The 23,860-nt window shown below is 36.8% G+C and overlaps 4 protein-coding genes across 4 annotated transcripts; all 4 read left to right on the forward strand.

Moving 5' to 3' along the window:
- Positions 1-1,143: 1,143 nt before the first annotated feature.
- Positions 1,144-2,912, forward strand: opn1mw1 (opsin 1 (cone pigments), medium-wave-sensitive, 1). Its single transcript, XM_056460318.1, has 5 exons — positions 1,144-1,510; positions 1,584-1,752; positions 1,821-1,986; positions 2,077-2,316; positions 2,466-2,912. The coding sequence occupies exons 1-5, from the start codon at positions 1,150-1,152 to the stop codon at positions 2,577-2,579; spliced, it is 1,050 nt and encodes a 349-aa protein (XP_056316293.1). The 5' UTR covers positions 1,144-1,149; the 3' UTR covers positions 2,580-2,912.
- Positions 2,913-4,579: 1,667 nt separating this feature from the next.
- On the forward strand, positions 4,580-7,073 carry opn1mw2 (opsin 1 (cone pigments), medium-wave-sensitive, 2). Its single transcript, XM_056460317.1, has 5 exons — positions 4,580-4,940; positions 5,017-5,185; positions 5,752-5,917; positions 6,003-6,242; positions 6,920-7,073. Exons 1-5 carry the CDS (start codon positions 4,580-4,582, stop codon positions 7,031-7,033), a joined length of 1,050 nt encoding a protein of 349 aa, XP_056316292.1. The 3' UTR covers positions 7,034-7,073.
- Positions 7,074-9,626: 2,553 nt separating this feature from the next.
- Positions 9,627-11,251, forward strand: opn1mw3 (opsin 1 (cone pigments), medium-wave-sensitive, 3). Its single transcript, XM_056460320.1, has 5 exons — positions 9,627-9,987; positions 10,075-10,243; positions 10,543-10,708; positions 10,798-11,037; positions 11,138-11,251. Exons 1-5 carry the CDS (start codon positions 9,627-9,629, stop codon positions 11,249-11,251), a joined length of 1,050 nt encoding a protein of 349 aa, XP_056316295.1.
- Positions 11,252-17,232: 5,981 nt separating this feature from the next.
- Positions 17,233-18,960, forward strand: opn1mw4 (opsin 1 (cone pigments), medium-wave-sensitive, 4). The gene is made up of 5 exons (XM_056460321.1): positions 17,233-17,593; positions 17,686-17,854; positions 18,257-18,422; positions 18,512-18,751; positions 18,847-18,960. The coding sequence occupies exons 1-5, from the start codon at positions 17,233-17,235 to the stop codon at positions 18,958-18,960; spliced, it is 1,050 nt and encodes a 349-aa protein (XP_056316296.1).
- Positions 18,961-23,860: the final 4,900 nt, after the last annotated feature.

Raw genomic sequence — 23,860 nt, forward strand, 5'->3', positions numbered from 1 at the left:
TCTTTGGAATCTTGGTATTTTTTTCAAGAATCTTTATTTAGATTTTCGGTTCTTGTGCACGTTCTTCTGTAAATTCATTAATTCATTTTCTTTTCGGCTCAGTCCCTTTATTAATTTAGGGTCACCACAGTGGAATGAACCGCCAACTTATCCAGCAAATGGATTACTCAGCGGATGCCCTTCCAGCTGCAACCCATCACTGGGAAACACCCATACACTACAGACAATTTAGCTTACCCAATTCACCTATAGCAGAGCACCTTCTTTAGAAACCGAAGCACCCGGAGGAAATCCACGCGAACACAGGGAGAACATGCAAACTCCACACAGAAATGCCAACTGACCCAGCCGAGGCTCGAATCGGCGACCTTCTTGTTGTGAGGCGATCGTGCTACCCACTGCGCCACTGTGATGCCTCTTCTTCTACACCTTAATTAATGCATACCTGCACGTGTGTATTTTTATTCTCTTAAATATTTTTTAAAAAGCTTGTACAGTATAGTGGCTGAGTTAAATGTGTCTCTCTATAATGCTCATATAATTAATTTACCATCTGGATAACTACATGTTTGCAAACAAATGACTGATTAATGAATCCTTTTACATGTCAGTTAATGAAGCTATTGAAGCCCTTCTTAAACTGACTTTCTTACTGCACTTTCAGTTTAATGGATGTGAATTTTTTTTTAACATGAAAAATATTACATAAGTAGACTTTTTTAAGATTTAATACATCATCATAAGACAGCCTAACCTTCTACAATTCTACAATTTGTTAAGTGTATGATGAAGTGGACGAAGCACGTCTGAGTTGAAGAAATGTGAGCATTACTGGACTTTGAGCTGATCTCAGTGGCTTAAGATGCAGCTTAAGAAGAGTGCAAAGCTAAAAACTAATCCTTGTTGGAAGAAATGGATATCATGTTGACAGGTAGGGTCAAATCCCAGGGTACAATCTGTGGCGGTTATGAACTCTGATCTGAGCCAAATAATCTTATTGGTGACACCCCTTTTCCAGTTTTGGCTTCCTTAGAAGAGTATATAAGCATACCTGACGCTGTCCACTTTGGGGTTGGCCATCTCTTAGTGGAGTTGAACTGCTCGTTCATATTTCCACATAGACAAGTTTTAATTTAGATTTCAGTAAAAATGAACGGGACAGAAGGGAGCAACTTCTACATTCCCATGTCAAACAGGACTGGGCTTGTGCGAAGTCCTTATGATTACACCCAGTACTATTTGGCAGAACCATGGAAATTCAAGGCTCTTGCTTTCTACATGTTTCTACTGATCATTTTTGGATTTCCCATCAATGTCCTGACTTTGGTGGTTACAGCCCAGCACAAGAAACTGCGACAGCCGCTCAACTACATCCTGGTCAACTTAGCTTTTGCAGGCACAATTATGGTCATCTTTGGATTTACGGTTTCTTTCTACTGCTCACTTGTGGGCTACATGGCTCTTGGTCCATTAGGCTGTGTAATGGAGGGATTTTTCGCAACACTCGGAGGTAAGGAGTAACTAGCAGTGCATAGATTTGAATGCAGTACATTAGGGGACTAACATCTAATTCCTGTCTTCAGGTCAGGTTGCTCTTTGGTCTCTGGTGGTTCTTGCCATTGAGAGGTACATCGTGGTTTGCAAGCCAATGGGAAGCTTCAAATTCTCCGCAAACCATGCGATGGCTGGCATTGCTTTCACATGGTTCATGGCCTGTAGCTGTGCAGTCCCCCCACTTTTGGGCTGGTCCAGGTAATTAAGCAGATTTAGGTAGATTTAGTTCATATCAGTTCTCATCTCATATATCTGTAATCTTCCAGGTATCTTCCGGAAGGGATGCAAACCTCTTGTGGACCAGATTACTACACATTGAATCCTGAATTTAATAATGAGTCTTACGTCATGTACATGTTCAGCTGCCACTTTTGCATACCCGTCACCACAATTTTCTTTACCTATGGGAGTCTGGTCTGCACAGTCAAGGCTGTATGTATACATTTGAAATGAATCAGTGATGGTCAAATAGAGCCCTTGGCCACATTGCATCCCTAATTCTGTATGTATCCATTTTTTTAGGCTGCAGCTCAACAGCAGGAATCTGAGTCCACCCAGAAGGCTGAGAGGGAAGTGACACGCATGGTGATCCTGATGGTTTTGGGCTTCTTGTTTGCTTGGGTTCCCTATGCCAGCTTTGCTGCCTGGATCTTTTTTAACAGGGGAGCTGCTTTCTCCGCACAAGCCATGGCTGTTCCAGCCTTTTTCTCTAAGACTTCAGCTGTTTTTAATCCCATCATCTATGTGCTCCTAAACAAACAGGTAAGCCATGTTCACATTTAAACACGTATCTTAGTGATTCAATTTAATAATCGAATACTATAGATATTGCTAAAATGCTGCCACTACTACTTTTGCACGTTAAACAAGTGGAGTTGATTGTATACATGTTATGTTATCTTCTTCCCCAGTTCCGTAGCTGCATGCTCAACACCCTTTTCTGTGGCAAGAGTCCTCTTGGTGACGATGAGTCCTCCTCAGTGTCAACAAGCAAAACAGAGGTGTCCTCTGTGTCTCCTGCATAGATCTGCCTATTCAGTGCTCTGTCATTCAAATAGGACAAATTCACGGACATGCAGTACATCTCTGGCCATTTGTAACTGCTGTTTCTTTCAAGACCATACATGTACACTTAAAGGCATTTTATCAGGAATTCAAGAATGGCTGATTCTGAGGTTAAAGGAAAATATATGTTTATTGGATTTATGGAATCGTTTTCTCCACTGTTAGGTGGAAGCAATGGAAATGTATTCAATAAAATATACTTGAATTCGTCTGGATCTATGCAAAATATCTACTCCCGCACCAATAATTTCACTTGTATGTTTTGATGGAGGTCTTTATTTTATTCTATTTTTTTGGTCATTGTATTGTCTGCAAAAGCTGTCTGACTTCAGTTCAGATTCTGTAAATATTTTATAAAAAGTTTAGGTAGTATATTTAAATAAAAGCATGCATTCCAAATTTGTGTTGTTTTATTTTGGTTTTCACATTTTTTAAACATATTGAAGTTAGTTAAAGAAATATTATTTTCATTTTTAATGAAGTCATGGTAACACATTATAAAACATTAGTGAGTGTAAGAAATTGCATTAGCTAGTATTAGCTAACAATGAGCAAGACACACTACACATCTAGTGTTTTTTTTTTTTGTTAATGAATGCACAAATAGTGCATGTTTTTAGGTAAGTTAAATAATACTTACAGATACAATAGATATTTTCTATTTATTTTAATAGTGATTACTTGAGTGAACATTTGCTAAGAATGAGTATTACTTTCTCTGGCTCCATGCGGGCATGTTCAATAGTGAAATGGCAAAAAAGAGGTTATTTTCATTGCATTTAAAGTTAAACAACTAAGCATAATCATAGCATAAGATAAATGCTAATTTTAGAAGAAAAATTCTGTTTTCTACAGGATTTTTTAATCTTAGTTAAAATTATTTTCCACATTTAGTAATATTTTCGTTCCACATAGAGTATTATATTCTTTAATATTACTATTTTATGGCTGTGCATGAATGTTATGAATTCCTTTTTCTCCTTATGCATATTCACCTTATTCTCCGCGAACGAGTGGGCGCAGCCATTTGAATCATTTTGGCACGAGACTTCCGGTCTCATTCACTTCCATTAATTTTTAGTTAAAAATAGCTCGTTTTGCTGCTTGATGTTGCAAACTGATATTTTCTTATTATATTATTCTATTTTGTCTGTATTGTCATGCAAATACTTGTTTTTAGAGTAAGTAGTTCAACCGTTTTCTGCCGTTTATTATTCATAGTCATTTCTCCCATTGGCAGCTGAATCGGAAGTTCTAAAACAATCGCAAAAACGAGCACACTTCCGCATTGAAGAATAAATACATTACACACAAAAAGTTGTTTAATTGCTTCATATTATAAATTTGTTAATTCTATTTCCATTTCAGACACATGATTTGCGTACTTGACAAAGTTTATATTTACATTTTAATCAAATGTATTGCAATATATAAACATTTTCTTTTCCCCTCCTTTAGTAACAAAATCAAGTTTGTCATTTCAAAACTAGAGACCCTTGTCTTCTTCACACCACTGCAGTACCCAGAATCACATCCCTGACCTCAATCGTTTGTTACTACATTTTGCGTAGTCTGCTTTTTGGTTCTTCTAGTTTGTTTTCAGCTGTGGTGTTCAAACATGAAATGTTTAAGTGAACAGGGGAATGTGAAGATGGGAGGACTGTATGCAACCCATTCCACTGGATAATCTCTCAGCCTCCGACTTAGAACAAAGATTACAAGGTCGAAGATTTGAAACTTAATCCCCTACAGAGGGGATGGATATCATATGAAAGTTGGTAACGAGCCAAGTAGACTCAATCCAGTAGGTTATGAAGCTTGATGTCCGCCAAATCTGCTTAATGGTGACACCCCTTTTGACAGGGGACTCTGCTGAAGATATAAAAGCGGGCAGCTGGCAGTTTTGTGGAGTACAGTTTTGCTGGTGTCTTCTTGGCATACGTGCAACACCTCCAGCAGGATGAACGGCACCGAAGGAAACAACTTTTACATTCCTATGTCCAACAGGACTGGGCTAGTGAGGAGTCCTTACGAATACACACAGTATTACCTGGCAGAACCGTGGCAGTTTAAGGCACTGGCTTTTTACATGTTTTTTCTGATTTGCTTCGGGCTGCCGATCAATGTGCTCACGCTGGTGGTCACAGCTCAGCACAAAAAGCTGAGGCAGCCTTTAAATTACATTTTGGTAAACTTGGCTTTTGCTGGAACAATTATGGCCTTTTTTGGATTCACGGTTACGTTCTATTGCTCCATTAATGGGTATATGGCTCTAGGTCCTACAGGTTGTGCCATTGAGGGCTTCTTTGCTACACTTGGAGGTAAGAGTATTTCAGCAGGAATTCATTTGTTTTAATGTTTCAGATTCCATATTGTGATCATTTTGTTTGTCCACAGGTCAGGTTGCTCTTTGGTCTCTGGTGGTTCTTGCCATTGAGAGGTACATCGTGGTTTGCAAGCCAATGGGAAGCTTCAAATTCTCCTCAAACCATGCGATGGCTGGCATTGGCTTCACATGGTTCATGGCCAGTAGCTGTGCAGTCCCCCCACTTTTTGGCTGGTCCAGGTAAGTCATGCATGCTAATTAGAGACTTTTAATCAGCGCAAAAGGGATTAAGGCTCAAATAATCACAAAGTTTAATCAATGGTTGCGCTTCAGGATGGGAATCAATTGTCACTTTAAACTAGTTGCTTACTAGGTTGCATATTGGCTGTTTATATTGCATGACCATCCCATAAGAACATTAATTAACTGTTTACTCACTCATTTGAGTTTTTTTTTTCTTTAGAAGACTTTTTGGAAGCCATTGATATCCATAGTAGGACAAAATAACTGGAATTCAATGCATTTTGGTCTCAAACATACTGAAGAATCTCAGTTTTGTAGTAAGTGTAGAGGCAGTAAATGATGACAGTTTTTATAAACTTAACCACCTTGATAATGACTAAAAAACTGAATATGAGTATCACATGTTAACAAGCAGTGGTAACACTTTATTTGATTAGTGACTAATGCAAGTATTTATTCAACTAGCCCTATCTTCTAACGTTACAGTCTACCTATACTACTGATAATGCAAGAGAGAAGGGTCTGAAAAGATGTGACAATTTTATTTTATTGTTTTGACACAGATACATCCCAGAGGGAATGCAGACTTCCTGCGGACCTGATTATTACACCCTGAACCCAGAATTCAACAATGAATCATATGTTTTGTACATGTTCAGCTGTCATTTCTGCGTTCCTGTTACAACCATCTTCTTCACATATGGAAGCCTCGTTTGCACAGTCAAAGCTGTAAGCGAATATAATACTACAATGACGTTTAACATAGAAATGTTTTAAAGCATTTCAAGCATTGTTTTTCATTCTTTTCTTTCAGGCTGCAGCTCAACAGCAGGAATCTGAGTCCACTCAGAAGGCTGAGAGGGAAGTGACACGCATGGTCATCCTGATGGTTTTGGGCTTCTTGGTGGCTTGGGTTCCTTATGCCAGCTTTGCTGCCTGGATCTTTTTTAACAGGGGAGCTGCTTTCTCCGCACAAGCCATGGCTATCCCAGCTTTTTTCTCAAAAGCCTCTGCCTTGTTTAACCCCATCATCTATGTGCTCCTAAACAAACAGGTGAGCCACCTTTTAATACAAAATCTTTAGAATAAACACTTTAAAGAAACCTGAATTCAGGTAAAAAATTGCTAAACACAATTCAGCTGCTGGGTTAATGCAAACAAAAAAAAAAAAAAACAGAATTTAATCAATAAAAACTTCTCAATTTTACTGTAAACTACTGCATTTCATTCATTTACAGTGTTAATACACCATTGTTTTGAAGTACTACCATTGACATTTAATGTCTCAATTTAAAAATGCGAAAAATTTGTCATGGATTCTGGTAAAGTCAATTTTACGGTTATTCACCGAATTTATATTAAAGCAACTTAGCGTTAACCAAGTAAGAGATGTTAACTTTTGCATTTTTACATGTATTTAATCATTAAAATCATGGTCATTTTTAAAAAGTGTATATTTTATTGCAAAATTTAACCTAGCAGTTAGATTTCTCCATATTTTCTCCAATTTGGTTTGATTTAACCCATCATTACTCTTCATTTTACATGATTTCATTATAATTTTTGAATTAGAACACCACAATGAATGAGTACAAACCATTCATTTATTCTGAGATCAGTTTGTTAAATTGCACATGCACTGTAATTAAATAGCATTTCAATTCCTAGAACATTTGTGCATTGCACATTAAGGTAATGAAATGCAATTCATTTCAATGTTCTCTTCCCCAGTTCCGTAGCTGCATGCTCAACACCCTTTTCTGTGGCAAGAGTCCTCTTGGTGATGATGAGTCCTCCTCAGTGTCAACAAGCAAAACAGAGGTGTCCTCTGTGTCTCCAGCATAGAACTAATTGCCAACTATGCTTTCTCAATTATTCCTTTAATGCTTTGAAGTCCACTGTCTTCAAGAAGCATAAATATCCACTGCTCAATCTCTGTAAATGTTGAAAAATCACAAATAGGGCCCTATACTCCCCTCTCTCACCACTATCTCTCTGCCTTGGATCCATTAAGTTCAAAGAAGACATTAGCTGACTTTCCAGACACATTCTCTTCGATAAATAGAGCGTGGGTAGATTAGTTGTGATCAGCACTAGTTTATCTCACGTCTCTCCACCGATGCTTCATCTTAAGGTATAGCTCTCCACTAAATCTGAGCATAAGCCTCTTTTCTTGTCATCATCACATCAGTAGGTCGTTACCAGAACTGCTTTAACTCACCCAAGGGTTCAGCGAGATGCGTCATCAATACACTGAGATACCTTTTCACCTTGGGGACATTTTGGATTGTCACTCCTTTATTTTTGTTTTCAGCTGCTTTGTCAGCTTTTCTGTATATATTTTCTATATGGTATATTTGTTGAAAAGTAGAATAATAAATACATGCATCAAATGTCTTTTTTCTTTGGTGATTTGTGTGTGGATTATTGATGACTGGTGGTAACCTAGTTAGGATTTACATATACATATTAGATTCAAATTAATGTGGTGTTTATGTGGTGTGTATTCTTTGGTGCATTGAAATAGTTCATATGCTAAATGAAGCATTCAGTACTAAATAATGATGTGCATGCATAATAAAGACAACTAGCAAAGAAATAATACAATAATTAAAATAAATAAATAAACACAATAGAAATCAGACCTTTAAGCATGACGTTTAATTCAAATGAATGTGGTGCTTTCAATTAATATATTATTTTATATACTGTAAAAGCTGAATGCAATATGCTACATGATACGTAAGGTAATGAATTATGAGCTTTATTAATATTAAACTCGCATGCATTCAGAAATAAAACATAATAATTAAATAATAAACCTACTCGAATCAAATCTTTAGACATTTAATTCATATGAAACAGGTGATTGCAATTGGTATATTGCTTTATTGCAACTGCTAAACTTGTTTAAATGGGATGAAAATGCTATATTATATAGCTGCAGCAATAAACTACTGTTTTTTAATTATTACATTACTATTATCACATAATTATTTAATTATTACACTATAAAACATTTATTTATTTTAATTATTAGAAATTAAGCACAAAAGCTACATTTTCTTTTTTGAATCAGAATTTTGTACATTTATTTGGAGTAAATGTGATTCCTGATATAAATCTATAGTTTAATAAAGTGTTTTACACAAGTTATTTAAATAAACGAATGAAAGAAACAGAGATAAAATAACCATTAAATAAAATAAAACAATACAAAATCTACAATTTCTTGAATCGAAATTCTACACTTGATCTGAAAGTGGTGCATGCACTTGATTTGTTGTATACATAATGTTAAAGTCACTTAAATAAAACTCACATGCTAAATCATGGCTACAGTAATGAATTAGGAGTCGTGATAACCTACCTTGAACATATGGGCATTCAAAGAAAAATAAATTGCATTGTATAAATAGTCAAATAAAAATAACTTTTACATTTAAAAAGTAAATGAATTCTTAATGATAAATCCAAACAGTAATTAAATTGAATGGTGCTTGCAATTCATATTACGTCTAATGTACTGTTAAAGAATGACAAACATGTGCTAAATAATGGCTATCATGATCAATACTAAGTTTTGATAACCTACCGTAGTCATCTACATCCAGAATTAAAATAGCAGTTGAATGAATTAAACGAACATTTGTTTGTAAACCCTTGTCATCTTATTTAATCAATTCATTAAACAATTACTTACCGCTTTAATAGTGTTTATTCAACTTTAACTGAAAATACTGTGCATTTGATGAGTATTTTTCTTAGATTTCAGCATTTTCAGAAAAACGACTTCTGAAAAAAGAAATCACCCAAAGCACTATTGCTGTTACATTTCGCACACTGAAGAAAACAACCTATTGAGTACATCCTGTTGGAGCTACTACTTGTAATTAAGCTAATTAATCTTCTAATTAATCTTCCATCAACCTCATTATCACAAATCTTGTGGCACAAAACAGAACAAGGTTCTGCACAAGTGTGAAACCTACAAAACTCCACGACAAACTACCATAAAATGATGGGAGAACAATTTGCAAGTCCTAATCTGACACGAAATCCCCTTGAAGCGTGTTCTTGTCACTAGTAAGCCAACAAACAGCAGAAATAAGCGTACAAGCACATTTTTCAATGAAGCACAGTGTTGCGTATACTCACTCTGTACTCAAAAATCGACATTGTCTTATATATATGAGAATCTCAGATGTCAAAAAAGATCCAAAGCTTCACTGACTGATTAGTCCAAAAGTGATTATGTCTGCTCTTATCATTCAAATCCCACATAGTAACACCCTCCCTATCTTGCGCTCCTGGATTTATCCCTTATAAGGATCCCCACAGGGATATATAACCACTGCCGATCCATCTATGCAATAAAGAGCAGGTTCACTGCAACAGATTGCATCCTCCTCGTGTTCTGGATCACTAGCAGGCAGAGATGAACGGCACTGAAGGAAACAACTTCTACATCCCCCTGTCCAACAGGACAGGGCTTGTGAGGAGTCCGTACGAATATCCTCAGTATTATCTTGCTGAGCCATGGCAGTTTAAACTGCTGGCCGTCTACATGTTCTTCCTCATCTGCTTAGGATTCCCCATCAATGGCCTTACATTGGTGGTAACAGCTCAACACAAAAAGCTCAGGCAACCTCTCAACTTCATTCTGGTCAATCTGGCTGTGGCTGGAAGCATCATGGTTTGTTTTGGATTCACGGTCACTTTCTACACAGCCATTAACGGATACTTTGTTCTGGGACCAACTGGCTGTGCGATTGAGGGATTCATGGCCACACTGGGAGGTGAGGAAAATTGTTCTGCTGTATGCTTTTTGGATTCATTTGATTGTTAGGGTGGCTTGTGATTTCATTGTTTTATTTGCTACACAGGGCAAATTTCCCTTTGGTCACTCGTGGTGCTGGCCATTGAGAGATACATTGTGGTTTGCAAGCCAATGGGGAGTTTCAAATTTTCATCCAACCATGCTTTCGCTGGAATTGGATTTACATGGATAATGGCCTTGACTTGCGCAGCTCCCCCTCTGGTTGGCTGGTCCAGGTCAGTGTAATGATAAAGACAATATGAGCAATTCATTTGCTCTGTATTGTGGTGGACAAGTGATTAAAACAAAAAATGTTTCAGTCATATATATAAGGGAACTACTTTTTTATTTGATCAGCATCTAGAGTACAATTTAAGGATGTGTTTTTGACTCTTTAGAGTTGAACAAATTACCTTAATGATAATGATTGTAAAAATATGCTAGATTGAACTGAATTGGTTGTGCACAAGTTTCTTAAATGAAGAATAGGAAGAAGACAGTCAAAATGTATTAACCTTTGGTGATTTCTTATCAGGTATATTCCAGAGGGAATGCAGTGTTCATGTGGACCAGACTACTACACTTTGAACCCTGACTACAATAATGAATCCTACGTTGTCTACATGTTCTGCTGCCATTTTATACTTCCAGTAACCACAATCTTCTTCACCTATGGGCGACTTGTTTGCACAGTCAAAGCGGTATGAAATGTCACTTTCAACATTCCTGTAAGCTCCTGCAAGCATTAGAGGAGTATGTTCATTTCAGTTGGGTTATTTTACTCTTTTAGGCTGCAGCTCAACAGCAGGAATCAGAATCCACTCAGAAGGCTGAGAGGGAAGTGACAAGAATGGTCATCCTGATGGTTCTGGGCTTCCTGGTAGCTTGGACTCCTTATGCCAGCGTTGCTGCTTGGATCTTCTTAAATAGAGGAGCTGCTTTCAGTGCTCAGTTCATGGCTGTTCCTGCCTTTTTCTCAAAGAGCTCTTCCATATTTAACCCTATCATTTATGTGTTACTAAACAAACAGGTAAATCCAACATTATACTTGGTAGAAGGGTAAATCACAATCTACATGAGTGAAGATGTCCATAGAAATGTATTAAATGAAACCCTGCCTTTTTTTTCAGTTTCGTAATTGCATGCTGACCACTCTATTCTGTGGAAAGAATCCTCTCGGTGATGATGAATCCTCTACTGTGTCCACCAGCAAGACGGAGGTGTCTTCTGTATCTCCAGCATAGACTTTTGAACTCCTTTGTGCATTATATTCTTTTAGTTACTGTGCAATTCGGGCATCTGCAAAAATAAAAAAAGGAAACAAATACAGCATTGAATTAGTTGATCTATCTCATAAGATTGTTCTAATTATGAGTATTAAACTGGTGAACTTACAAATGGCTCATCAGTGAACATTTTTTATGAAGGCTGTCATTTATACTGTATCCTTGGGTTAAAATATGTATATATTTTGTAAATATATAAAAATATGTGGATAGGAATAAATACTGGCATTAAAAGTGTTTGTTTTCATTATTCATTTACTGATTTAATCTTCAGTTTTTTCACACACACCCACGCACGCACGCACGCACACACGCACGCACGCACGCACGCACGCACGCACACACATACACTAATACTAAAACTTTATTTGTTTAGCAACCACTGAGAAACCATGTTGCCCAAATGAAACAATAATAGTACCTTTATACATATGTTGAATGGTTGTCACAGTCTAATGTACATCATGGTAACCAAAAAAAAGAAAATACATAACTCCACTTATCCAAAGGATAACACCTTAACAAAATAAAAAAGTCCAGGAGGGTGTTGAAACAAAGGATAAACAGAGAGGGATGAAGAGTCAAGCCTGTGAAGCACACTGTAAGCAGAACCGGGGCATAAAATTGCGTCAGAATGGAGCAAAGGCCAAGAACGGGAACCATGAAGCAGTAGCTGGCCTAGTTGCTGGAGCAGTGGCAGACTTGGACCACAAAGCAATATCAGCCTGGACAATGGAGTAGTAGATGAGGATATGTACTTTGACACATTAGATGAGACCATAAATCACAGGGCTGTGGATATTGAAGAACATGACCTGTGAAACTGTGGTGTACTTGAATCATAGATCAGTTGTGGACCTGGAAGGTGGAGCAGTAGACAATACCACGGAGCAGGATACAAGGCCATTGAGCAAAAGAGGAGACAACTGATCAAAGAGCAGGTGCCCAATCCCATTAAGGATCAGATGGCCATGGATTAGCCAGCAAAATTGGAGACCAAAAGAAAGGAGCTGCCCATGTAGGGAACCCCAGCCCAACAGAACCATGGAGATCAGGAGGATATAGTGAAGCTGAAGAGTGCTAAGATGTAGGGGTCATTTACACAAGAACAGAGCTTTTGGGACTAAAAGTGCATAAATCTGAAAACCCTGCTGCTGTTCATTTATTCATTCATTCATTTTCCTTAGACTTACTCCCTTTATTCATCAGGGGTTGCCACAGCAGAATGAACCACCAACTTATCCAGCATATGTTTTACACAGCGAATGCTTGGCAACATTCCCAGAGGTGTCAATTATCATTTTAAAAACATTGTTGGGTAAACATACATCTTTTTTTTTTAAATGCTAGGGAAAAACTTTTCCGTTTTTTGGTTACATTGTTGTCAGCTTGTTGTATAAACGTAGCCTTAGGAGGTTATGGCAGGAAAGAATCTGGCCCTTGACACTAACAGAGCAGGCACATATGCCCTGAGAAACATGAACCACCCTCCATCCTGACTGAGTCACAGTTGGTGGTTGTTACTGGTGACATCTACTAAGGATAACAATAGAGCACACCGCTGCCCCAGTCCCCAGGTGCACATCACATGTCTAAGGGAATCTCGAATAGCTATTACATGAAGGAGACACAAATAATTCTGCTGGAGTTGTCTTAGACAGCAACTGCTGAGTCTGTGGTTGGTTTTAGTGATAAAACATTTAAGCTAAGGTTTATGGCCCGTTTCCACTGAGTGGTACAGTACCTTACGGTACTTTATCAGGCTTGCGATGGGCGTGGTGTATGACAGAAAGTTTCAGTCAATGTCATTTTCACTCGAGAAAATGTCTACAGTAAAGCTGTACGGGTCGTTTCATATCATATGAGAAGCACTTCTCACAAAACAGATGCTTTATACACATAAATACTTTAGTATAAATGTTTATCACTAACCTTTCTATGAACATGATTTGATTATAACTGCAGATCAATGACAGTGCGAAATAGCCTACTGTAACTTGATTAAATAAAAAATAAATAAATAAATGCAGCATATATGAACACATACAGACCCTTACACTCTCTGATATGTTACCAATTACAGAAAAACTACACACAACACACATTTAGTCCTTATTTAGGTTCAAAAACAACACAAAATATAGCCCACAGTCAGTGCTAACCTCTCATCTGTGTCTTTAATCTTCAGCAGCACATGAAACTTCTTGTTAGAGAATAATTCCATCATTCCGAGTTCATAAAAGTCATAAAGCTGATGATAATAGTTAAACATGGCAGTTTGTTCATGTTTGCTCCTTGGATTTTCCGACCGTCACTCTCGCTTTTGTCAGTTTCTAAAAGGATCGGGTTTCAAAAGCACGTCAATAATCAAGCGCACGTTATTATCGTCAGCTCAAGAAGTTTGTTATTTCAAATATAGATGCGCACGCAAGAAAGCGGAATAGTTCGCGTTTTAGACTTAGGCTTTAGACTGGCTTGTAAAAAACTACGGGGCACAGGGTAGAATCTGCTCTTCTTCTTGGCTTTGTTTCTGTTCATCAAGACGAAGACAAGTTTTGTTTGAGCTCGGGTCGACCATGGCTCGTTATTATATGTATATATTATTACGGTGTAATCTCTAGGCTGTGTTTTTAAAACATGGCGGTTCCTTTGTTTTTATTCTGGCTTGTTGTTCGTGTGAATGACGTATCTCTGTAAACCAATAGCGTTCAGCTGTGTATCTAGCTCCGCCTTTTGGTACCCTTGGTACCCTTTGCAAAGGGTGACCAAAAAGTCACAGTACAGGTACGGTATGGTTTGGTACGGTACGCCTTTTGACAGTGGAAACGGCCATAAAAGCGTACCGAACCGTACCGTACCACTCAGTGGAAACGGGCCATTAGAGGCTTTCAATGGAGTGTATTGAGGCTTCATTGCATCACTACTGTTAAGAAATATACATAAGTTTCAATGGTTTGCCACTGAGAGGTCAACTCTGTGTGGCCCTGATGGTGAAGCACTGAACAAGTGTCTATAGTTTTTACCAGATCTACAATACATTTTATGAATGTGCATACATTTTAATTAAACATTTGAGTAATTTAAAGGAAGTATGATAGTTAACAGTCTTTAACTAGCCTAACTAAGCTACTGTGTCTATAGAACAAACAAAACAATGCCAAAACAAATTAAAGAACACATACAAACACTGTAGTGTTTGATGGTATAAAATGAGTAGTTCACTGCAGTTTATAGATTATACTTTCAATAAAACATTTACTATGGGTTGTATGTTTAGGCATTATGACTAACCGGTTTCAACAGCATAAGGAATTCTGAATGGTAAACTGCTAAACCAGATGACAAGACAAAGAGAACTGATAACAAGACGAGTGAACAAATTACCTAATGAAAACATGACACATAAAACTAAGGTGGATTATAAGAAAAAAAAGGTTGCAAGATCATATGACGGCTATAGCTAATCACGTGACATCACATGACATTGAACAAAACTTCAAAATAAAAGAAGTGAAACATTCAGGCACTACCAGGACTAAGAGGAATGTTTTATCCAAATCAGAGTAAATTGTTTCTGCTTCCCTCCAGTGCCCGCTACAGTGTTTCATCTGCCCTCCAGTGTTTGCAGTCAATTGCTGAAACCGGTGCTGTTGCAAGCACATGTTCCTCACATGTCCTGAAGAGTAAGGCCAAAACATTTTGAGCAACCCCTGGTGGCTAGGTGCAGTAGCCTACATATCATAAACCCTGCCTTCTTCATGTAAACCAATTGCACCTGAGCCACACTACAAAATTTTATTAAAATACATTTTCTCAAAGCTGTTTTGCATCTTGGCATGCATATGTAAGTTATGGTGTTTGTTTTCCAAATACCTTTGCTTTTATGTTATGTTATTCAAGGCTATAAAAAAGGGAGGCATTCATGATTGTGTGCTTGCGGTTGTGTCAGAGGAGGCTTGGGTTGAATTTAAATTTAGTTTAGCCACACTTTTTCTACTTTTAGTATACTTTATCCAGTAGATGAAAGTGCAGATGTCTATTTTATACAGTCTATGGCAGAATTTTTGTTTGATATTTGGTTGACTTCTGGTGTGGGAGTGGTCATTGTGTGTTCCCACTTGCCATTAGGTTTACCTCGTCTTGGCATGGAAATTGCAGGACAAGGTTGCCACCAGTGCACAGTAGATTATAGTTAATGCCATCATTACTGAAATGCAATATAAGTTAATATTCAACATTTACGTCCAGTTCTCTTTCCAAAATAAGAATAGATAATAATATATTGCTATTCTCATAGGTATCCTAAGCTTTGTTGTGATTTTTACTTTAGTTTGATTATTTTACTGCATCAGTTGATTTGGTTCATAAATAGGCTTTGAGGTTTGTTTATGACCCAATAGAGTTCAAGCTGATATGAGAGAGAGTGCAAGCCAAAATTGGATTTGTTAAGCTTAATATTTTGGTCAAATAATACACAATTTTCAATTTCATTCTCAATTTCACTAATTTCATATTCAACAACTTTCTCAATCATTCTCAAAGGATTTCTCAGAGTGACTTACCTCACAAATAGCTGATAAATGTGTTATGACAATGTGTAACAGACTGTGCTGCTATATCACCATTAAAATATAGTATGTTTTATGTTAAATGCTCTGTAGAAAACTGAAAAAGACGTTTTCTTTTATCCCACGAATAGATCAAGCCTCTAGCTCACGTAGCCTACATTATATTTATAATTTTTGGCTAATTTAGAGCAATTTCTACGGAATTCCAGTAAATATTTTACTTACCCTATTGATGTTCAAACCATGTAGGCTGTGGTTTTCCTCTGTGGAGTACAAAATATTAGCGAGGCTCATTTCTATATCAACCCATAAAGTGCAGAAATATCCCATTAATAGACGGGCGTCGGATTTGATATCCTCACGGTCATCGATTACAAATAAACTAGATCACCGGCACACAGCGCAGAGTTTCGCGTGATCCTGATCTTTCTGTCTCGATCCTCCTCGCTGCATTATCTACAGTAGTTTTTATCAGGGGAAAACAGACATTGAAAATCCATCACAAGCGTAGACATTAGCAAATCTGTCGTGATTTATATTCCAAATCATATTATAGCTGTGTGAGGCGTAGACCCGACAATAATGTCTCATTAACTTTCAATCACCATCTCCGCCGTGCGCGCACCTCTACTTTTTTGCTTTTCAATTTATACTCAACCACTGATTTATGAGTGAGAGCATAAGTATGATTTTTAAAACTAATTGAAATCGTTTACACAATTAATAATCATAACAACAACAACAACAACAACAACAACAACAATAATAATAATAATAATAATAATAATAATAATAATAATAATAATAATACATTTGCAAAAAAAAAAAAAAAAACGTGAAAATGTGTTGTCCTTTTTTATGTATTGTCTGTATTGTGTTGTATTTGTGGAACACAAATAGACTATTCAATCTCCACCAAGGCGACATAACTGCTCTGGGATGAGAAAAAGTCTAAAATTAAATTAAAACACATTATTTTATTGTTTAAACATGTTAGTGTGTCATTTTGATATGATCTGTTTTGCTCTGCATCCACTGTTTTATAACCCGAAATCTATTGTACTCACTCAGTGCTGTCAATCAACATTGTGCCCTAATTTAAAATCCTAAATCAAATCACAAGATCCAACTCTTAAATTGGTGATTAGCACAAAAGTGATTACGACTGCTCTTATCAATCAAATCCTACACATTGTAGCACCCTCCCTTATCTTGTGCTCCCGGATTTATCCCTTATAAGGAATCTCAGAGGGATATAAAACCACTCCTGATGCATCTTTGGAAATAAAGAGCAGGTGAAGAGCAGATATTCAACTGTAGTAGAGAAGCAGGTTACATCTTTTCATCCATCTGGATCACTAGCAGGCAGAGATGAACGGCACTGAAGGAAACAACTTCTACATCCCCTTGTCCAACAGGACAGGGCTAGCAAGGAGTCCGTACGAATATCCTCAGTATTATCTTGCTGATCCATGGCAGTTTAAACTGCTTGCCGTCTACATGTTCTTCCTCATCTGCTTAGGATTCCCCATCAATGGCCTTACATTGGTGGTAACAGCTCAACACAAAAAGCTCAGGCAACCTCTCAACTTCATTCTGGTCAATCTGGCTGTGGCTGGAACCATCATGGTTTGTTTCGGATTCACGGTTACTTTCTACACAGCCATTAACGGATACTTTGTTCTGGGACCAACTGGCTGTGCGATTGAGGGATTCATGGCCACACTTGGAGGTGAGCTCTTATTTTGCCAAGGAACAGTTGACAATCTACACAACTTGTTGATTGGTTGTAAATTGTATTTTTATATATTTTTTTCCACACAGGCGAAGTTGCCCTTTGGTCACTTGTAGTGCTGGCCATTGAGAGATACATTGTGGTTTGCAAGCCAATGGGGAGTTTCAAATTCTCTGCCAGTCACGCTTTCGCAGGATGCGCATTTACATGGGTAATGGCCATGGCATGTGCAGCTCCCCCTCTTGTTGGTTGGTCCAGGTCAGTCTTAGAAGACATTACACAATTAATTTGCTTTCCAGAGCAGTAATTATAAGAAATATTTCAAATGAACATTTGAATACTTATCAATTTGAATATTTATCTATATGCAAAAGATATTGGCTTTTTTTTTTGTTCAATTTAAAGAACTCCTTGTTATTATTTTCCACCTGTCTAATCCTTTACAAAATAAAGGTACCAAAGGGTGTTTCTTAATGTGAAGAATTTTCAAATTTTTTTAAATATTTTGTGCAATGGAAACGTTCCATATATGACGGTGGTTCTTTGTAGAACCATCTACCAATGAAGAACATTTATTTTAAAGAGCACAAGTAAAAAAAAGACAGCAAATTGTAAGACTACTTTTGAAATTCACTAAAATCTGTTGATTTTCTCTTTCAGATATATTCCAGAGGGAATGCAGTGTTCATGTGGACCAGACTACTACACCCTGAACCCAGAGTACAACAATGAATCATATGTCCTCTACATGTTCGTCTGTCATTTTATACTTCCAGTTACTATAATCTTCTTCACCTATGGGCGACTTGTTTGCACAGTCAAAGCGGTATGAAATGTTACTTTCAACATTCCTGTAAGCTCCTGCAAGCATCAGAGCAGTATGTTCATTTCAGTTGGGTTGTTTTACTCTTTTAGGCTGCAGCTCAACAGCAGGAATCAGAATCCACTCAGAAGGCTGAGAGGGAAGTGACAAGAATGGTCATCCTGATGGTTCTGGGCTTCTTGATTGCCTGGACTCCTTATGCCACTGTTGCTGCCTGGATCTTCTTTAATAAGGGAGCTGCTTTCAGTGCTCAGTTCATGGCTGTTCCTGCCTTTTTCTCAAAGACCTCTGCATTGTATAACCCTGTCATCTATGTGCTGCTAAATAAACAGGTTAGTCATTTATCAGACTTATCCCATACATCCTAGACATTCAATTTCTTCTTCATACCCCAGAAATGTACTAAATAAAACATTGTGTTTTTCAGTTTCGTAATTGCATGCTGACCACTCTATTCTGTGGAAAGAATCCTCTCGGCGATGATGAATCCTCTACTGTGTCCACTAGCAAGACGGAGGTGTCTTCTGTATCTCCAGCATAGACTTTTGAACTCCTTTACAGATTATGTTCTTTTAGTTACTAAGCAATCTGGGCATCTTGAAAAAAAAAAAAAAGTTCCTGGCTGTGTTTTCTGTCATCATTAACTTGGTGAATGTGGTTCTATTTTTACACGCCAGAGGGCTAGCATTTATATATTTTGCTTGAAATGTATATATATTTTGTAAATAAGGAAAAAGAAATACATAGAAATAAATACCGGCATTAAATACTGTTTTTGTTTTCATTATTTAAGACTCAATTAATTTTCTCCCACACATACACACTCTTATAACTACACTGTTAAAAAATTAAACAATTAAAAAGTCCTGACAGCATATGTTTTAGGTCATTGTAACTTAGTAACTAAGTTAATCATGTTCTAACTTAATTTTATAAGTTATGCAAGCTGTTTTAAGTCAGTTTAACATAAGTTCAATGGACTCACAAGGTCAGTTAGATTCAGCATAAGCATTTAAGGATTTCTTTGCAGTATATATAGACAATAACAAGTAACACAAAATCAATAATTTAACTTAACATATATATTGACTGTGTAGTACAAGGAAAAAAAACTAAGTGATTAACATATATCAATTATATTGTGTTTTGTATGGCACACCCAAAATGAATCTTCAAGAAACCTAATTTAAAAAGTCAGTTCATTTCTCTGAAGTTGTAATTGTGGCAGATTGGGTGATCTATTTTAATTAGAGATCAGCAGGTGAACATCAGGACCAATTTCTTTCTACCATTGTGATCCTGCCAAAAAGACTGGGTGATGTTAACACTGTTGGCCAGGAGCAGATATTAACAAGTGCGTTTCCAGGAAACGTGTTTTCACACATTAACAAGGATCAGCAACAGCTTGGCAAACTTTTTATTAGAAGCATTTTTAAAAAATGACCTTTTTGGAATCCACAGTATGTTGTAGTCTATAGTAAAACACATTTTCAAGACTATGATATTCCCTGTGTTATTAGTGTACTGGTTCAGTTTAATACAATGTTTTTATATACAGTAACATGTAGTTTGGCGGTTCATTCCGCTGTGGTGACCCGTGATTAATAAAATGACTAAGCCGAAAAGAAAATGAATGAATGAATGAACATGAAGTTTGATGCTCTCCTGTTGTTGGAAAATTCCCAACTACAAACTAGTTTGAAAGATTTAACCATGATCACATCAATTTGTCATTCACAATATAGAGAATACTCAGTGGATTAATACATTTGCAACGAGATTTTTAAAAATACTGTATATTTATTTGGCGGTTCATTCTACTGTGGCGACACCTGATAAAGCAGGGAATAATTTGAAGGAAGGTGAATCAGTGAGTGAGATATTTAATTTACCTTTATTTTATTTTATATTTTATTTTCCCAGTACTGGATTGCAGCTGGAAGGGCATCCGCTGTGTAAAGCATATGCTGGATGAATTGGCGGTTCATTCCGCTGTGGCAACCCCCAATGAACAAAGGGACTACGCCAAAGCAAAATGATTGAATTAATTTTATTTTTCTCACTCTGGTCTTAATGGAACTTAAAATTATTATCTTCATGCATTTTCAATGGTATTAGTATCCCTAATTCTGAGAAAAGGTTTTTACAACAATGACAACATGACAGCACACATTACTTAAAATAGCTTGATGAGGCTGAAAATATGCCAGTCTGGTTACATTTACACCAAAATGACTATATTAGTGACACATATTGATCTCAGTTCAGAACCGCTCCACAATGTCATGTTTGTTCTGGGTGTCATTTTAATCGGAACTTCAGTGTAGTTCATGTCCACTGTTGCCTATTTAATTCTATTATCCACATTCTGCTCAAACCAACAGGCAAGGAATGCACTAGACATATTTCTACTTAAGAACTGTATGATGGAGTAATTTATTTCATTATTTTTAGCGTTCTAATTATTTTTGTTGGACTGAATGCTCTTTGATTCGTCCTCTGCGTGATAAATCCTTAAATATCAACAAGCAAAATCTCTAACAGTCTACACTCCCTCACATACCTTTCACTTAATATTATGCAGTGTATTTATTATTAATAATTTAATACAGTTGTTATTGCAATTTTATGTGTTTCTTTTTCCTCAGAACTTGTCCTTATTGCACCTTCTAGTCATGTCGTGTAAGTGTCCAGCCAGTTCACTCACCTAAAGTCCTGACACAACTAACTCTGACAGGATTACGAGATCAGGCTCTGGTAGTTTAGAAAATGTATTGACTTCTCTGTGGGTACAACTCAACAAGATAAAGATAAGACAAAGATCTGCTTAAGCCAATTTGCAAGGTGCTCACCCAACTGTGGTACTGAACACTAACCTGGCTGCTCTGGCTAAAGGAATTAAGGGTTTAAACTAATTGGTTTCTCCCTCACGCTGAGAAGCGTGTAGTCCATTTAGATGCTGTCCTGTTTCGAGTTATGATTTAGTTTGTGTGTAAAATAGGCATGCTTTGGAGTTGGTAATATACATGCAATACTATACAATCAACTATTTCATTCTGCTTGTTTAAATTTGATATTCATCCAAACAGACTGAAATGTTAAATGGGGGAGACAAGCAATATGCAAACTAATAGAAAGGTGAGAGTTTCTCAAATATATTAAGCAAAAAGAAATCATAAAATCTTCTCCCACAGTGTTTCAAGCATAAAGGAATAGTTCAGAATTTACAGTTTTGGGTGAACTTTCCCTAATTGAGTTGGGATCTGCACATATAACTTCCAAATATCATATCTCATCAGCACTTCTCAAGTTATGTCTTGTTGAAAAGTAAAAAAATAAATAAAACATAAAATAAATAAATAAATAAATAAATATTTAGATCAGAGTCTGTTAATAATCACAAGAATCTCTTCAAATAATATGAACCAATTCCTCTGAGATATGGAGGATATAAAGTAGTTACCTAAAATAAAAAATTACTGAAACTTTGATTTTGCAGAGGTTGCAGCTTGAAGAGAATCCACTGTGTAAAACATGTGCTGGATAAGTTGGCGGTTCATTCCGCTGTGGCGACCTCAGATTAATAAAGGGACTAAGCTTAAAAGAAAATGAACGAATGAATGAATGATTTTGCAGGCAGCTGGTAAATGTTATATCTCTCTGAAAGTGCTCTTATATACATCTTCTTAAAAACAGCCATTTGTTAGAGGGAAACCAGAACAAAATGACTCTCATCACCTTTTGCAAAAGCATATCTGCCCATCCCAGGCAGTAATTTACTAGCATCCGTAATGCTGTTTAAAACATTATAAATTGCAGTTGTAGATCAAATGTTTAAAGAAAATAACATTACAATGTTTACACCCCGTGGCACAGTGGTTAGTGGATCGCCTCACAGCAAGAAGGTCACTGGTTCGAGCCCCAGCTGGGTCAATTGGCATTTCTGTGTGTATATGTGTGTATGGGACATTCACTGCGAAAAACATATGTTGGATAAGTTAGCGGTTCATTCTGCTGTGGCGACCCCAGAATAATAAAGGGACGAAGAGCCGAAAAGAAAATGAATGAATGAATGATTAAAACTATGATTTTGCAGGCAGCTGGACAATGTTAAATCTCTCTGCTAAGAATAGAGAGAATAAATACTAAGAAAGTGCTTGAGTTTGATTTCTGAGACAAACTGCAGCAGAATTTTCACAGCCATGTAGGGGTGTTATTATTACCACGTCTATACCATAATCAACGTTAAAAACAAATTAACACATTCTGACCTGTGACAAGTTATGCTTGTTCACAGGGAATTTAAATCTCTGGGTTTTCTTCTGTACTTTTTGTCATCACGAGTCATGACACACTGATCACTTTAAGATGGCGGACGAATGTCTGATCAGTCAATATTGTGACCAATACAATACATCTGTGCTATATAGAAAGATCATAAATATAATTTGCGTATTTATTCCATTAAAAATATACTACCTGACATGTACTCTTCTGTTTCCTTTTAGGATTTAGTCAATTATGTTTTTTGTTTGTTTAAAACGCCACATTTAAAACGCTATCTTCGTTTATTTATCTTTTATTTACCATTGTCTGACTGAGGAGAGCTGTTTCCAACTCAATTACTAACTTTCCTTTAGCGACATCTCTAGGTGGCAGGTGGAAATGGTTTTATATTGACTACATAGACATGTGCCTACTGTAATGTTTAAAATAACTTGTGGGAAAAAAAAGTCAAAATAGGTTTGAAATAATATCCAATATGCAAAATTGTAATTCAGTGTGATGCTTGGCAACATTACTTTTGTCGGGCAAAATCCTATAATGGCGGTTCATTCTGCTGTGGCTACCCCTGCTGAATAAAGCCGAAGGAAAATGGATGAATGAATGAAAATCTTATTGCTACACATTTGCTACACCGAATAATGACAGTGGGTGTCTTCTGTAAATATGTATAACCACAAAGCACTTTCTTAGAAGAAAGTCTTTAAATGCTAATTTAAAATGCAATTCGAACTTGATAGTTAGAGGCTAATCTTATTAAGGTTAAACATGCCGCAACCTTTAGAAATCTGTCTAATCCATTAGGATCTGTTTTAGACATGTTAATTAGAACCACATGTGACCTTTGATAACCTGCTGTCTGCTACCTTGTGTCATTTTAGTAAAAATGACACATATAGGGAGTCAGTTTCAAACCTTGACATAGTGTTTTTTTGTTTTTCCACAGGGGAAAGTGAGGTTTGGAATGGCATGGTAAATATTGCATTCATTTTGAGACAGATTTGAGAAGCATAGAATTGCAAACTTACAGTTCATCAGCGATACACCAGTGAAACACAAAGATGGAACAGGTATGGGATAAATATGAATCTTGCACCAAAAATCCTGTAAGAGTATAGGTGTAGAGGACAAGAAATATGGACATGTTAGCAGCAGGA

The sequence above is a fragment of the Danio aesculapii genome, chromosome 6 (assembly GCF_903798145.1).
Source record: "Danio aesculapii chromosome 6, fDanAes4.1, whole genome shotgun sequence".
NCBI lineage: Eukaryota > Metazoa > Chordata > Actinopteri > Cypriniformes > Danionidae > Danio > Danio aesculapii.

Coding starts and splice junctions, on each gene's coding strand:
- opn1mw3 (XM_056460320.1), top strand. CDS start 9,627: ATGAACGGCACTGAAGGAAACAACTTCTACATCCCCCTGTCCAACAGG. Junction 9,988..10,074: donor ATTCATGGCCACACTGGGAG/GTGAGGAAAATT, acceptor TTTGCTACACAG/GGCAAATTTCCCTTTGGTCA. Junction 11,038..11,137: donor ATGTGTTACTAAACAAACAG/GTAAATCCAACA, acceptor CTTTTTTTTCAG/TTTCGTAATTGCATGCTGAC.
- opn1mw2 (XM_056460317.1), top strand. CDS start 4,580: ATGAACGGCACCGAAGGAAACAACTTTTACATTCCTATGTCCAACAGG. Junction 5,918..6,002: donor TCGTTTGCACAGTCAAAGCT/GTAAGCGAATAT, acceptor CTTTTCTTTCAG/GCTGCAGCTCAACAGCAGGA. Junction 6,243..6,919: donor ATGTGCTCCTAAACAAACAG/GTGAGCCACCTT, acceptor TCTCTTCCCCAG/TTCCGTAGCTGCATGCTCAA.
- opn1mw1 (XM_056460318.1), top strand. CDS start 1,150: ATGAACGGGACAGAAGGGAGCAACTTCTACATTCCCATGTCAAACAGG. Junction 1,987..2,076: donor TGGTCTGCACAGTCAAGGCT/GTATGTATACAT, acceptor CCATTTTTTTAG/GCTGCAGCTCAACAGCAGGA. Junction 2,317..2,465: donor ATGTGCTCCTAAACAAACAG/GTAAGCCATGTT, acceptor CTTCTTCCCCAG/TTCCGTAGCTGCATGCTCAA.
- opn1mw4 (XM_056460321.1), top strand. CDS start 17,233: ATGAACGGCACTGAAGGAAACAACTTCTACATCCCCTTGTCCAACAGG. Junction 17,855..18,256: donor CCTCTTGTTGGTTGGTCCAG/GTCAGTCTTAGA, acceptor TTTCTCTTTCAG/ATATATTCCAGAGGGAATGC. Junction 18,752..18,846: donor ATGTGCTGCTAAATAAACAG/GTTAGTCATTTA, acceptor TGTGTTTTTCAG/TTTCGTAATTGCATGCTGAC.